Here is a 16,270-nt window from a genome sequence, read left to right as displayed (position 1 = left end):
TTGCTACCAGGAAACAAGAAGGATATGTACTTAAGAAAAAAGGTGGATTACCTGCCAGGAAAGGGCATCTTGATTCGTGTGATATTGAACACCTTTCAAACATCATAGTGTTCCCCCTCTCCACCAAGCCCAATTCCAAGGGTTCTGCGGGATTTTGTTTTTGGGAGGCAACTGATCTGTTTTTGCTCAGCTTCAAGTCAAAAGAGCTGCTGCAATGATGCATTTCCTGAGGTTTATACAACCTGATCCCTATCAATGGTGTCAGAACATCTTTCTTGCCTGGGCTTCCCTGGGACTGAGGCTATCAGGTTAGCCTGTACCACAGTGTGTCATTGAAAATGAATCTTGCAGCACAAAACAAGACCATTTGGCCCGTTGTGCCTGTGTCAGCCCTTTTAAAGGGCTTTCCATTAAGCCCACTTCCCTGCTCTTTTCCCATAAGCCTACATATCTTCCACTCTGATTACTTGTCCGATTTCCTTTGGCAAGTGTCATGTTACTTGAAGAATGAAGAAGACTTTACGAAAGTCTTCTCCAGTAGCCCCCCCCCCCCCCCCCCCCAACCCTTTCTCCACTATCATGGGAAAATCTAGCCCAACATTTCAGATTGTTGACTTTTCATCAGAACTGACAGAAATTGCAGACTTAATTGGTTTTAAACAAGTGCAGAGGCAGGGAAAGTGGGGGAGGAATATAAAGATTAAAAGCAAAGTTCTGTGCCAGATAGAGAATGGATTGTTCACAGGCACTGAGCCAGAATGATGAGTCATACTCTGCAGAAGTGTATTGCTGCCGTTAATAGTTTCTGTGGAATTGTAGTAATACATTTTGCAACAAAGCCGATGATCTTCGGTGTCTTGTGCAATTTCTGTTGTAAAGTTAGTTCCTGAGGGAGTTCTGATGTCATACAAATTTGCATTTTAGGAGACCAAACACTTCTCTCAAAATATCAGCAGTTCTAAAATGTTCCCAGCTGGAAAATATCAGGAGCTGTCGATGGCTGAAGCTTTCCTCATTTGGAAATGGTACGGTCAGCAGTTACAGTGAGACGCCCAGCATAACATGGCTGCCCAAACATTAGGTGCTGCAATTCGTTTGCTGACCAGAGGCCAGCAAAAGTCTTTACTGTGTATCACTGGTCTTGGATGCAGTCACAGCTATAAGCAGCTAATCGTACTTAAAGTGCTGCACGATATAAACATTCCCTAATTTGTCTTTTAACTACTTGAGCTGGGTTAACATTGACTGGATGTTGGTGGGAGACCACCAAAGATGTTTATACGCATTACAGCAGGAAGTGAAAGAGAGGGAGAAGCTTTGACATGTACTTCTTAACTGTTACTGCAGCAATTTTAGAGCATTGCGCATACCCTCTAAACTTTCAAAGTTCAACATACTTTTCTTCTGCAGAGTAAGTTCTAAGAGCTAGATTTTCAGCTCCAGTCAGGGTTTGGATTGGAGGTGGACGGCTTCAGAAATTAGACCTAGCGACCAGTCGGCCAGCTGTCCAGCTCCATCCTGTCTCCGGGAAATTTTTGTAGAGGTGAGATTGGTAACGGGCAGGTGTTACAATGATGGGATTTATAAGATTGTTATATTTTTCAGATCTGGGTACGGTAAAATAAATGGGTCATGTGACCTGTTCTGAAGTCTGCCTGGCGGCAAGTCTGGATGGTTTGATTGTTAAGAGATTAAGTGGGGGCCATGATTGTTTTACTGGGAAGAAGGGACATGGTGTTTACAATTGAGGACAGTGGTAGCACCAGAATGCTAACGGTGGATAGACTGCGAGTTTCCAAATCCCAGAATATATTTAAGAAAGAAATAGGTGGATTTCTAGACACTAATGGCATCAAGGGGTATGGGGAGACAGCGGGAGTATAGCATCAAGATAGAGGATTGGCCATGATCACACTGAATGGCGTAGCAGGCTCAATGGGCTGAATGGCCTACTCCTATTTTGTATGGGTCGGAGTCCCCCAGCTGCGGCAGGATTTGGAAGATCCTGCCAGAGGGATGGGCTGGAAAAGTCAGCCCTATCTTTCTAAGCCTGCCTTCTATTACCTGTCCATACAATCTGTCCAGCTCAAATTTCCTGGTTTTCCTTTCTCCTTGCAATTCAAGGCTTTCTCCTTTGAAATCCTAATTCAAATTTTCCTATTTCTCTTTCTGTTTTCCTCTCTTACAAGTTAAGTTTTTTAAATTTCTCTTTCTTTCTCGAGTTCAAATTTTTGCTTTTCTCTACTTCTTTCCAATTTACTTCATTTGCACTAAATCCTAGCCAACTCAAACCTCCATATTATCTAGATCAGTGTTTTTCAAACTTTTTTTCCAGGGTCCCATTTTTACCAACTGGCCAACCTTCGCGGCCCACGCCTCCTGACATTTGCGGCCCACCATTTTCTCTTACCTTTAATGCGAGAGATGAGCCTGCTTGGTCCTCATGATCTCACTCCAATCAGGTTCACAGGAAGAGAGCATGGATTTCGTACCTCAGTTCATAAACACTTGAGTAGCTGCCCTGTTGACTGATTTTCAGGGCAGCACGGTAGCATTGTGGGTAGCACAATCGCTTCACAGCTCTAGGGTCCCAGGTTCGATTCCGGCTTGGGTCACTGTCTGTGCGGAGTCTGCACATCCTCCCCGTGTGTGCGTGGGTTTCTTCCGGGTGCTCCGGTTTCCTCCCACAGTCCAAAGATGTGCAGGTTAGGTGGATTGGACATGATAAATTGCCCTTAGTGTCCTAAATTGCCCTTAGTGTTGGGTTGGGTTATGGGGATAGGGTGGAGGTGTTGACCTTGGGTAGGGTGCTCTTTCCAGGAGCCGGTGCAGACTCGATGGGCCGAATGGCCTCCTTCTGCACTGTAAATTCTATGATCTATGATTATTACAGTAACTCTTCAAGGGAATGAAGTCCACCGTCATTGGGATTGACTGGTCACTGTTTCGATTCAATACTTTAATGTACTCTAAAAGGTCAGCAAAAAACTTACAGCCACCCTTCAGTTACACATGTTCCCATGGCTTTCATTATAATCCTTGCCAAACGTTCAGTTCTGTCCATGATTAAACCATAAGGGTTATATACTCTCTCCAGATTATTGCAGTAATGTTTAGGGATGCAAAACAGATCGAGGTCATAGCCTTGTTCATCATCGGTGATCACCACTCAGTCAGCCGCCGCCTTGCCACGATCGCACTTTGACCCCAGGTTCAGGTCCCAGCACTCCCGGGCTGCATGCGCACTGATGAGCGGGCACACATGAGAAGTGCGCCCACGTTTTGTTAGCTGGTCACAGCTGCCATTTTCAAAGCCACTCGCAGGCGGCATTGTTAAAAGCCGGCTGCTGTGGCTATTGTGTGCGAATTCCCGCGATCGGGAACGCCGCATTAGCTGGCTCCACGACCCTCCCGTTACCCGCTCGCGAGTCACAACTCCCACTTTGAAAATGCCTGATCTAGATTACTTTTTGTATTCTCAAAAGTTACAATGTAGAGCCAATTCATAACTGTTTGTGCTTCTGTTGTGCCGACTTTTAACTCTTAATTCCAACATTTCTGCTACTATTTGTTAACTGTTGCAAGCAGTCTAAGGCAAATCCTCTCTTTCAGGGAAAGCTTCAGCAATAGACATAGCTATTCTTAATTTTTTTATAAATGCAGGAAGCGTCACTGTGAAATCTTGTTAGTTTAAACTCTGGCCAGACACAGTGGGCTGGATTCTCCGCAGCCCGTGCCGAAATGGCGGCCAGCGCGGGAGCGGAGAATCCACTTTCACTGGAGGACGCCGCCATGTGCATGTGCGGACTCCGAACCGGAAGTGCGGGGACCCGTATCTGCAGCTAAAGCTGCGATATTTACTCTGGGCCCCTGATAGCCTCCTGCAGGACATTAGAACATAGAACATACAGTGCAGAAGGAAGCCATTCGGCACATCGAGTCTGCACCGGCCCACTTAAGCCCTCACTTCCACCCTACCCCCGTAACCCAATAACCCCGCCTAACCTTTTTGGACACTAAGGGCAATTTAGCATGGCCAATCCACCTAGCCTGCACATCTTTGGACTGTGGGAGGAAACCACAGTACCCGGAGGAAACCCACGCAGACACTGGGAGAACGTGCAGACTCCACACAGACAGTGTCCCAGCGGGGAATCGAGCCTGGGACCCTGGCGCTGTGAAGCCACAGTGCTAGCCATTCATGCTACCATGCTGCCCAAATTTAAATTGCCATTGAATTAGGTCAATTTTTTTCTCGGTATCTCTGGAGTGGAGACATAGTCTAATTTTGGGAGAATCCAGTGCAGTGTATCTGTCTCAGCCTGTGGATTAGAAATCTGAAAAGAGTCCCCAATTTTGTTACAATCACCATAGAGACTGTTAACATTTAAAAATAAATATCTTTATGTTTATTTGTGTTGCAACATTTGTTGGAGGAAAGAAAAACCTCAAAGTCTGTTCTCGACCACGTGGTGTTGGTAAAACTTTGTTTAATTCGGAAAAAATTCGGACTTACTGGTACCTCCCTGTGTTTCCCTTTTCATATTCAAATACTCTGTGAGATGATTCACTCATTTCCAGTGTGGGTGACTTTAACCCCTTGCTTGCTGGTTTTCCCTTGGTATATGTTTAACCCCTTGCCTGCTGGTTTGCCCTTGACCTGTGCTATTACAACACTTTGAGACATCTTTATTATACAAATCCTGACACGTATAGCAATTTCTTCCACTAACAACACTAAAGGAAGCATTACCTTCACATGCGCTTTTACAGTCTCAGGGTGGGATCTTTCAGACCTGACACCAGCAGGCGCCATCGCAGGCTGGACGGAAACATTTGCAGTGCCTTTAAAGGTCAACGGCTCTCCACATTTACCCATCCCACCCGGGACACGGAATATTTCTGCACAAACACGTGGCAGTGGAGGTGGCCCACCATTGGTCTGTGGCGGGATTTACTGGTCTCACTGTTGTCAACGGGGCTTCCTGGGATCAGATGATCCCGTTCGCTTAAATGCCTGGAAAATTCTGACCTCTGTGTGAGTGTCAGAGCCGGGTGCATTAAAACAAACAAGTTGGTTTGACACAAACTACCGATAAAATTCAAGTTACACATGTTTAGGTCTCAGAAGTCCTTCACCAATTGCAAGTTGTATCTAGTCTGTGTATTAATTATCAACTGTTCCCTCTGTAGAACATGCTTCTGATGATGCAGTAAATAATGAAGATATGTAATCAGGAATTTCAGTAAATGGGATTCTCAGTTTTCAAAATGGAGAGTTTAAGGACGCTTATTGATAAATAAGTGGTCAATAAAAAAACGATTTGGACTAAAATATTTAAGAAAAATTCATCATCAAATGTGGGACTGAATGAAGAGTTCTATTATGTACTTTGCAAGCTGTGCAAAAAATCTCCTTGCGCTGGATCTAGCTTAAGGAAGCAACACTTGCATGTAAATCTAATTGAAGTTGAGATCCCACGATGTGTTGGGAATGGGAATGAATTGTTGCTGGCAAATTGTGCTTTTCTATTTGCTGCAGCAAAATTGATGCTGATCGAAACCGTTGCCAGCGATCGCAGAAACACCAGGAATAGTTGTGCATGTGCTGACGGCTGCCATGTGGACCAAGTGCACACGCACAACTGTTCCTGATGCCTTTCCAGTTGGCAGCAGCAGTTAATAGCTGAAAGGATGATGGATCAAGATTTCATATTTTACCATGTTTACTATTAACAAATGACAAAACACATTATTAATTAAACACTATCTGTGTGGGCAACATCTACTTTAAACCACAGAATAGAATACTCCCTTTCACAATAGCCCAATCGAGAAAATATACTTCACAGGTATACTTTTCCCTTTCCTTTAGGTTGATGTTCTGTTTTCCCAGAATCAATCCCAAGTGATTCTTAGCTGCCAAGAGTTTATTCTTGTTTTATTTTCCAGTCTGGTACAACAACCTTAAAACTCTCTTTCACAATGAAGTTTTCTTTTCCTGGCAAATCTCCCTCTGGCCTAATCTAGACAACTCCTCCAGCCTAATTTTAACTTTCAATTAATTTGATCTTTTCCACCGATTGTGAGTGCGTACCCATGTTACTACTCAGCGAACAATAGAAATTTAGTTTTTTTAGCTGCTCCCTCTCTCCCAAATTCAGGCAAACTCCAAAATACTCTGCGATATTCATTAATATTCCAGGAAAAACTGTAACCTTAGCCTTACAATGGTTTCGTTCACATTCTTCCCCAGCACAATATGAATCATGGGGTATCTAGGTAGAAATACTAATGACTATCCTTCAGAGCACAACTCTCTTTCACCTTGTGCGAGTTTAAAATGTAGCTGTTTACATCCCGATATTCTCAACACTAGCTGGCACTTTTGAGACTTGTTGTTAGCATGCAGGCTGCTACCATTATCTCCAAGTGTAAACACATTGCAAGATAAAAATGAAAGGGGTCATGGGGCCTGTTATGAAGTCTGCCCGACAGCAAGTGTGAGTGGTTTGATAGAGGTAAGGGAGGCCCAGATTGTTTTACTGGGAAGAAGAATCCATAGAATCCCAACAGTGCAGAAGGAGGCCATTCGGCCAATCAAGTCTGCATTGGCTCTTGGAAAGAGCACCTACTTAAGCCCATGACTCCATCCTATCCCAGTAACCCCACCTAGACTTTTGGACACTAAGGGGCAATTTAACCAAGCGAATCCACCTAACCAGCACATATTTGGTCTGTGGGAGGAAACCTTGGCACCTGGAGGAAACTCACGCAGACATGGGAAGAATGTGCAAACTCCACACAGACAGTCACCCAAGGCTGGAATTGAACCCAGGTCCCTGGCGCTGAGAGGCAGTGGTCCTAACCAATACAATAAACCTGACCTTTTTTCTGGCCCCTGAGTGGGTGGGCCAGTCCTAAAAGACGGAATTGTTCATGTTTGGAGGGCATTGTGAGTGAAAACCTTGGGCTGGATTCTCCGCCGGCGGAATGCTCTGTTTTGCCGGCATCCTGGGGGTTTCCCGACAGTGGGGCTGCCCCACAACGGGAAAGCCCAGTGACTAGCCAGCATAATTAGGGGGCAGCAGGGTAGCATGGTGGTTAGCATAAATGCTTCATAGCTCCAGGGTCCCAGGTTCGATTCCCGGCTGGGTCACTGTCTGTGTGGAGTCTGCACGTTCTCCCCCTGTGTGCGTGGGTTTCCTCCGGGTGCTCCGGTTTCCTCCCACAGTCCAAAGATGTGCGGGTTAGGTGGATTGGCCATGCTAAATTGCCCGTAGTGTCCTAAAAAAAGTAAAGGTTAATGGGGGGGGGGTTGTTGGGTTACGGGTATAGGGTGGATACGTGGGTTTGAGTAGGGTGATCATGGCTCGGCACAACATTGAGGGCTGAAGGGCCTGTTCTGTGCTGTACTGTTCTATGTTCTATAATGAAGCATCCCGCCGGCGGGGCGAAGCATAAATGTCGTGCAGCGGGGCGGAGAATCCAACCCCTTGTTTTTCCAGTTCAGTGTTTTATCTCTTGCCTCTTTACAATTAAGATAATATTTGAAAGATTTCTCTATGGTGGGTGTTAAGATTTGTTTTGAGCACTAGCTCTCTTGTAGTTTGATAGAGTGCATTGAATTGGAATGTGATTAATTGGGGGTATTGTGATTGTGAAGCATCCAGCTGATGAGTAATTGGGCTGAGGGACAAACTGTGTACTCCTCACATATTGAGGGTGATTTCCTCAGTTCGCCTGCTCCTTAACTTGTGTCTTATTTTTGCTCTAGGTCACTTTACAGCAATAATTTGGAAAAGCAGCAAGAAGCTGGGGGTTGGGAAGGCCTCAGCCACGGATGGCTCTACATTCGTTGTAGCCAGATACTTTCCAGCTGGCAACATCATGAACCGGGGATATTTTGAGGAAAACGTTCTCCCTCCAAAGAAGTAAATTCCAAAAATTTGTAAAAGATCGTGAATTCCATCAGTGGTGAAGAAAGAATGTTTGGACATTTGAACATTCGCCTGTATGATTTGTCATCCAGTGATCTGGTCCTGCAATGTTTTCATGTTATGTGTTCTCATATAATGCTTAAAAGGGCCTGTTATTGATGCATCTGTTTAGAAAGTACAAAACCAACCAACCAACCACATGAAAATGGGCTCAAAATAAACACCAGTCTGTTGTATGATGCTCCCTGCCTGCTGCACAAGTATTCAGTCATCAAAGCAAACCAGTCTGTTGGCAGGTGCTTTGTACAATAATAACTTGCTGCAGTGGATGGAGTTTTAGGACCTGTTTTTCACTTGAACCCAAGATGCTATCTGTCCAAGATCTCATGCTATCATAACCTGCAGGTTACTTTTATAATTGATTTTTTTTTTTCTCTTGTGTAGTTTTGCAAGTCATTTATTCTTCTGTCCTGCTTAAATCAGTCTTGACCTCATGTTGTCTGTAAAACATCAGACACTTTGACCAGTTTATTATTCAATGGTTTTACCCAGGTGCCCTCATTTGCGAGATGAACAAAGGACAAACACAAATTCACAATTCGAACAAATTTATCATCAGAGTAAAAACAGTTACTCCCTTCAAATTATCCCAACTACAATAATCCCAAGATTCTTAATACTATCTGTGCTGATGCACTCAATCAAGCTGCGGTTCAATTCTCTAATTCGCGGTTGTCTCAGGTCTTCTGTCCGTGAAAGTGATTTTTCACACGTTGCTTCCTTCCATCATCTGGTCCACTGTTGAATCTTCTTTGTTGCCTCTATGCCGAGTCTTCATTGGGGAGGGCCCAGGTATCCCCTCTTTGCGCCTTTCCAGGGCAAGATGTCACAACACCCAATGCAGTTGCCAATTGCAACTGCGCAGGACACCAGGAACCCACTCCCAGGGGTCCATCTCCAGGTATTGTCTGCACGTAACCTTACTCTATACATGGTAACGGTGGGAGATCTGGGTGCCAGAAAGTCTAGCTTTGTCTGGGCAATCCACAACAATTGATCCATTTGAATGGGACCAATCATATCCTGTTTATAGGGCAGGCCCAGGCTTGTCCTGACTTTAGGTCTCTGCTCAGTGGATTCAAACTTAGCTGTTCAAATTCCCATCAGGCCTGACTGAGGTTTAATTTAAAATGTCCAATTCTTAATTTAAAGTGTCCAATTGTATATTGGGCCTAAATTTCAGGCTGTTGTCCATTTTACGGAACTCCCCTACATCAACAAACCTTCACCTTCATCTAGGTAGTAATGCGGAATGGCTCAACCACCTCCTTCCTAATCCAGAGGTGTGAAGCTCAATGGATCATCATCACTGCCATCTGTCCCCTGTTGCCTCTGGTTACTCTATATGGGAGTCACAGACCTGGGATTTCAGACTGCACCTGCTTGCTGCCTAATCTTTTGGGCCAAAGAGAAGCAAGTCAGCTTTTTGGTATTGCCTTTGAATAATTTTTAAAATTTAGATGTGCCCTTGTTAATTCTACAATGCAGATCGGCTGAATAACAATGGTGTTGGCAGTTTTCCACATTGCGAAGAACAAGAAGTGAAAAAGATTTTAATGTTTTCAGTGATCATCCAGATGGTTGTATCGTAGACGTGCGCAGGCTCTTGAGGCAATGTAGGCAGGATTAACAGTTTTGGAACCCTATCGTAATCCTTTAAACTAATCAAAATGAGTTCTTGGCCTTCATATAGGTCAAGTGAGGGAATCACACCCTTATTTTTGTCTGAGATAAGGCAAGTGCAGAAATTTTTATGTTCATATTTTTGATACCGTTTGTGTTTCTGGGCGGCCAATGATATTCTCCTGCAAAGGCAACAGGACTGAATACAATCTACCAGCAACATTATGCTTCAAGATTGGTCAACAAGTATTGGAATTAAAGTGAACTGTGGGCGTCTTAAACATGCGTTATTTGGTTTCCATCTTCTGCTGCAAGCTATCTACAGAAGGATTAAATTCCATCGGGACCCGATCGATCCAGTTAAGAAGCAATGAAAATCATTCGAGCAGGATGAGTAGGTTTGATTGGTAGGGATGGGACGTGAAATTCTCCACATTACAGTTAGGAGTACACCATTCAACTGATGAGTCACTGGGGACTTCATTTCTCAGAACCAAAGCATGCAGAAAATGTGGTGGTCTCCTAACCCGTTGGAAAGAAAGAAGTTGGGAGAGAAGCCAACCTATAAAGCTGCTCTAACTCACTCCAGATGAGGGCTAAACACAGATCCTACTGCAATCAATGATGGATAAAGGGATGAAGGAATGATATTCATTGAATATATCTCTTCACAAAATATTCAGCTCATTTATTAAAATTGTACTTACATTTGAAATGATGTGAAGTTTTTTTTAAATTTACATGGTGGATGAAAGGTGTGGTTTTGATGAGTTGTCCAAACTTCTTTCCCCACTGGTTGGTTGATTGCAGCTACGTTGTTTTGTATTTAAGTGATTTACAATGTAATATTTCCTGTTCACCAGTTAGGTAAATAACAACTACAACGTTTATTTACATAGAACTCAATGCAGAGGCTTGCGGCCTTGTGGTTGCGGGTCAGCTTTCAGGATCAAACTGATACAGAAACCCATGCTTGCTAGGGTGATCCGCCAGCTGGTCCCGGATTAGTTACCCAGGTCACATGACCCTCAGCAGATTTTTAAAATGTATTTATGTGATGTGGGCATTGCTGGTTCAACCAACATTTATTGTCCATCCCTATTGCCCTTCAGATGGTGGTGGTGAGTTGTCTTTTTGAACCGCCCCTAAAGGGGACAAACACCACATCCCTCCCTCTCTAAGATATTTTAGGGCAGCACGGTAGCATGGTGGTTAGCATAAATGCTTCACAGCTCCAGGGTCCCAGGTTCGGTTCCCGGCTGGGTCACTGTCTGTGTGGAGTCTGCACGTCCACCCGTGTGTGCGTGGGTTTCCTCCGGGTGCTCCGGTTTCCTCCCACAGTCCAAAGATGTGCGTGTTAGGTGGATTGGCCATGATAAATTGCCCGTAGTGTCCTAAAAAAGTAAGGTTAAGGGGGGGGGTTGTTGGGTTACGGGTATAGGGTGGATACGTGGGTTTGAGTAGGGTGATCATTGCTCGGCACAACATCGAGGGCCGAAGGGCCTGTTCTGTGCTGTACTGTTCTATAATAATTCTATATGCTGCTAATAATTAAGTTACTTAGTCCCCAATAATCAGAACACCAAACACATGCAATCAGTCCATCATAAATGGAGTCTTTCAGGTGGTTTTCAATTTCTATCGGAGCGGTGGAACTCCTCTGTCCGGGACTGAGGTGCTTTCTGCGAGAAACACAATACCCGGTACCACCTCAGGTATTGGTAACTGAGCTTCATCTGTTTCCATGGGGACGACACATGGGGCCTGTCACAGGCTGGCTCAATATTTCACTGCTTGGATAGTCAACAATGTTTCCTGCTGGTAACATGGTTTTAGGTGCCAGTACTGGCTGCTGGGACAACTTTCCTCCTCGTATATAGTCTACATGCTTCAGGACCATTCTTCCTTGTACATCTGCTTCATAAGACAAAAGTCCTGTTTTGACACAACACCTGGGACCCAACTCGATCCGTTTCCAAAAATTTCTGACATACACGGCTTTCTGCACCAAAAATGACCGTGTTGATTTGCCTGATACATGATTTTTCTTGTGACTGTATTGACTGGCCTCTACCCTCCCCAGCAAATTTGGAAACACCAGGCTTAGTCTGGTCTGACGATGCTGGCCCATCAACAACTCTGCTGGTGCCACTGCCATTGTAGAGTGCGGAGTGGTTCTATAGCCACGAAAGAATCGTGAGATTCTGGTCTAAAGCGTCGCCCCTGACTGCTTCTTAAGTCCTGCCTTGAAGGCTTGAACTGCTCATTCAGCCAGTCTTTTGGGTGTTGGGTGGTAAGGCACAGTCCTAATGTGTTTGATACCATTTAAGAAGGTGAATTTTGGAATTCAGCACTTGTGAAGGCTGTTCCATTATCCGACACTGACTTCCGGTATCCCTTGGATTGAAAAACACTGATGCAATTTCTCAATTGTGGCGTGTAACGTTTCATTTCAAACACATTATGCCCGAGAATGGGTGGCACAGTGGTTAGCACTGCTGCCTCACAGATCCATGGGCTTGGGTTCAATTCTAGTCTTGGGTGACACTGTGTGGAGTTTGCATATTCTCCCCGTGTCTATGTGGGTTTCCTCCGGGTGTTCCGGTTTCTTCTCACAATCCAAAGATGTGCAGGTATGGTGGATTGGTCTTGCTAAATTGCCCTTTAGCATCCAGGGATGTGCAGGTTAGGTGGGGTTATGGGGCTAAGATTGGAGAGTGAGCCTAGGTAGGGTGCTCTTTCAGAGGGTCGGTGCAGACTCACTGGACCGAATGGCCCTCTTCTGCCCCGCAAGAATTCTATGGTACTAATGGGCCCATCCATGTGAACTCGTGCCCATGGCCAGCCAGGCCATTCCCAAGAGTGCAGTGGGGCTGTTGCAGGCAACCTTTGTTGCATTTGACGCTGTTCACGGCGCCTCACTAGACTCTAGATATCGACATCAATTCCAGGCCACTAAATATAACTCCTGGGGAGCATCTTCATATTAGATATACTCGGATAGGCACCATGCAATTTGGCTAGGAGCAACTCCCTGACAGGGACAACTACTCTGGCTCCCCAAAGTATGATGCCAAATTCACAACTTAATTCATCCTTTCGTACATAGTATGTTTGATCTCTTCAGAAACTAGCTCACTGGTCCAGCCTCAGTATCCTGTGCCTCACTTTGGACAACAGCAGATTCTAGCTGATCCAATACTTGATTTGCTGTGCTGAAACTGGCAACATATGCAAAAAAACTCAACACCATAACAATTTCCTCTGGTACTGGGGGAGTGGCTACACTCTCCGGTAAAGCAGGCAACTAAATACGTTGGCATTCGCGATATGTCTTCCAGGCCAGAGTGTATATCCGTAGGCGGACAGAATTAACACCCAATGCTGAATTTGATGCAATTGGCTGAATACACTTATCTTTAAAAAGACCCAAGATTGGTTTGTGGTTCATAACATTGGTAAAATGCACCCCCCCCCCCCCCCCCCCCCCCCCCCGCCCCCTAATATACTGCTGGGACTTCTTCATCCAATATACTATTGACAAGCCTTTTTCAATCTGAGAGTAGCCTATTTAGGACCTCTGAGATGGTTCTCAAGACGTACTCTATAGTCCAGATATGGCATCCACCTTACAGGACAATACTACACTGATGCAAGATGGAGAGGCATCACAGGTTAATATCAATTCCTTAGACGGGCCGCAATGCACTAATAAACTCAATAAATGTAACAATTGCTTTACTCTGTTAAAAGTCTCTCTCTAAGATATCTAAATCCAAAGCTGATGCTTCTTTAGTAGCATGCAAAGGGGCCAATAATGTTGAAAAGTTCATAGTAATTAACCATTTTTAAGAATGCCGAGGTCAGATGTGTTTCTGGAGGCCTGTGCTTCATTTATTGCTCTGAACTTGTCTTCCATGGGGTGTAATGTTTGTGCATCGATCAATACCCCAGATTGGTTAGCGTTGTTGCTTCACAGCGCCAGGGTCCCCGGTTCGATTTGGGCCACTGTCTGTGCGAAGTTGCACATTGTCTCTGTGTCTGCGTGGGTTTCCTCCAGGTGCTCCGGTTTCCTCCCACAGATCCTGAAAGATGTTCTGTTAGGTAATTTGGACATTCTGAATTCTCCCTCAGTGTACCTGAACAGGCGCCGGAGTGTGGATACTCGGGGCTTTTCACAGTAATTTAATTGCAGTGTTAATGAATGTCTACTTGTGACAATAAAGATGATTAAAATAGGAACCCTCAGGGTCTTGAAAAGTAAATCTTTCCTTCTTGAGGCATACGCCAACCTCTTGAAATTTCTTTAGCACCTCTAAGTTAGCTAGGTGCTTAGCTTCTGATGATCCAGTTATCATAACATCATCCAGGCCTACTACATCTCATGGCAGGCCTTACAATAGACTTTACATTGTTTTCTGAAAAATAGTATATACCGTTGATACACCAAAGGACAAGCGCATATACTGAAATAAATCTTTGTGCATTTTTTATAACATAACCTCGGGAAGCTTCGTCTAACTCAAGTTACTGATATCTAGCTTTGTGTAAGACTGACCTTCAGCCAGCTTTACATACAAGTCTTCAATCTTGTGGATTGAATACTTATCTAACCTGATTAACTGGTAATTTCTCCTGACGGTCTTGTCAGGCTTTATCACGGTGACTATGGGTGCTACCCACTCCACAAATTGAACTGGCTGGATCATAAGCATTTCTTCCAAACTCTCAATAATGTGTCCAACCTTTCTTGCAAGGCATTTGGTACTGGTCTTGCTCTAAAGAAAACAAGGGATTGCCCCAGGATCTACATAGATCTTCACCAGGAGGCCCTTTATTTTACCTAACTAGTCAAGAAAAAGGTTCTCATTCTTCTTCATTAACTCAGCCAGTCCTTCTTCCTGTACTTGGAAGATCTCGATCCAGTTTTAACTTGATTATCTTGTGCCAATCACAGCCCAGAAGACTTGGCCCTTGGCCTGAAAGTATTGTTATTGGGAGCTGAGTAGACTACTGCCAATAGCTTACCCTTTATCTTGATGACTTCCCCTGTATAAGTTGTTTGTTTTGCTGCGGTGCCCTTCAAACTCAATGGCTGGGCTCCTTATAAATATTGAAATGTGTTCCATAACTGTGGCAGAGGCTCCCATGTCAACTTTCATCTTTAAGGGTCTATCATTTACCAAAAGCATCACAGTGGTGAAGGCTACTTTGCCTGCTTTCGCATTGAACAATAAGTGAACGTTTATATCCATAATACTGGACTCTTCCATATTATGTACTTATGATGTCTTAACTGTTATTGGGTAGACTGAACTTACTTTTGCATCGGAGCCTTAAGTGACCTTTCCTGTGGCAGAAAAACATTCAGCCTCTTTCTACTGGCAGGCTTCAGGGGAGTGATTACGCCCGCGCCGGTAACACTCTACTTCAATCCTAGGCGATTAATTGGTTCTTTTAAATATTCTCGCTCTATTTGTGGCTGCATTTGTTTTTAAAATTGCATATTCAATTTGGGCGCCACTGCTGACTGCAGCTTCCCGCCCTACCTTCTGGATCGTGCAATTTTGCATGCTGTGAAACTCCTCTGTGCCCTTTTCTGTGCTCTCCATCGCCAACACCTCCTCTATCTCCAGCGCCATTTATCTGCCTCTGCTAATAACTTCCTTTGGTAGGCCCCATTATTTAACCCACAGACGAAATGGTTCTGGAAGCATATTGTTGAGTGGCTTTGAAGTCGCACTGTTCTGCGATCTTTCTTAACTTGGTAATATAAGTTGCAGTAGTTTCCCCAGAGGCTCTCCGGTTGAAGTAAACTTAAATCACTGCAATATTACCAATGGCTTCGGGTGGTGGTGTTATATCAGCAATTCGACTGTCTCAGTGAATGACTTGGAATCCGACACACTTGGGAATGTGAAGCTGTGTATTAAATTGTAGGCCTGTGTCCCACACACTCAGAAGGATTGCCTTTCTCGACCCCTCCTCCATTTCATTGGCCTGAAAAGGGTAGCCTAAATGTATTGTGTCCAATACTCCAGAGTATCAAAATAATCTATCCGCCCAAATAAGGGCATATCTGCAAACGCTCTTCTGTTTCTCAAATCAAACTGAACTTCAACATGGCTCAATACTCACGATCTTACGACCACTTTTTTTTCTTCTATCCTCATTGCCAATGTAAGATTTCCCATTCACCAGTTAGTTAAATAACAACTGCAATGTTTATTTACATAGAACGACAGTGCAGAGACTTGCAGTCTCATGGCTGCAAATCAGCTTCTAGGATCTAACGGATACAGAAACTGTACTTGCTAGGGTGACCCTCTCCACCCTGGTCCCTGATTGGTTCCTGGGTCACTTGACCCTCTTGGCAGGGACAAACACCACATCTAGTTTATGTTTTTGAACATTTTTAGGCTTTGTTTATATAATAGGATTATGAAAAGAGAAATGTTATTGGTATAAATTGTTCTGCAGTTACTTTAACATCACAACCCTAACTTTTGGCTTAATGAAACTTGAATGTTGGACACATTTTTCTTCTATCATGGAACAAATTAACACTAGGCAGACTAATTTCCAAATGTGATCAATATATTCATGATTGCGATAAAAGATTTTTGGGTGCAAAGGGAAGCAAGAAA

At 44.2% G+C, this 16,270-nt stretch overlaps 1 protein-coding gene across 1 annotated transcript in view; it reads left to right on the top strand.

The window, feature by feature from the left end:
• glipr2l (GLI pathogenesis-related 2, like) overlaps nt 1-10,338 on the top strand; it is a 113,540-nt gene extending 103,202 nt beyond the window's left edge. The window contains exon 5 of the mRNA XM_038797660.1: nt 7,778-10,338. Within this exon, the coding sequence (XP_038653588.1) occupies nt 7,778-7,938 (161 nt within the window). The 3' untranslated portion in view covers nt 7,939-10,338. The remainder of the gene's footprint in view (nt 1-7,777) is intronic.
• Nucleotides 10,339-16,270: the final 5,932 nt, after the last annotated feature.

The sequence above is a fragment of the Scyliorhinus canicula genome, chromosome 5, assembly GCF_902713615.1.
Source record: "Scyliorhinus canicula chromosome 5, sScyCan1.1, whole genome shotgun sequence".
NCBI lineage: Eukaryota > Metazoa > Chordata > Chondrichthyes > Carcharhiniformes > Scyliorhinidae > Scyliorhinus > Scyliorhinus canicula.
Note: the sequence above shows the minus strand (reverse complement) of the source record. Positions and strands in the feature narration are given on the sequence as shown.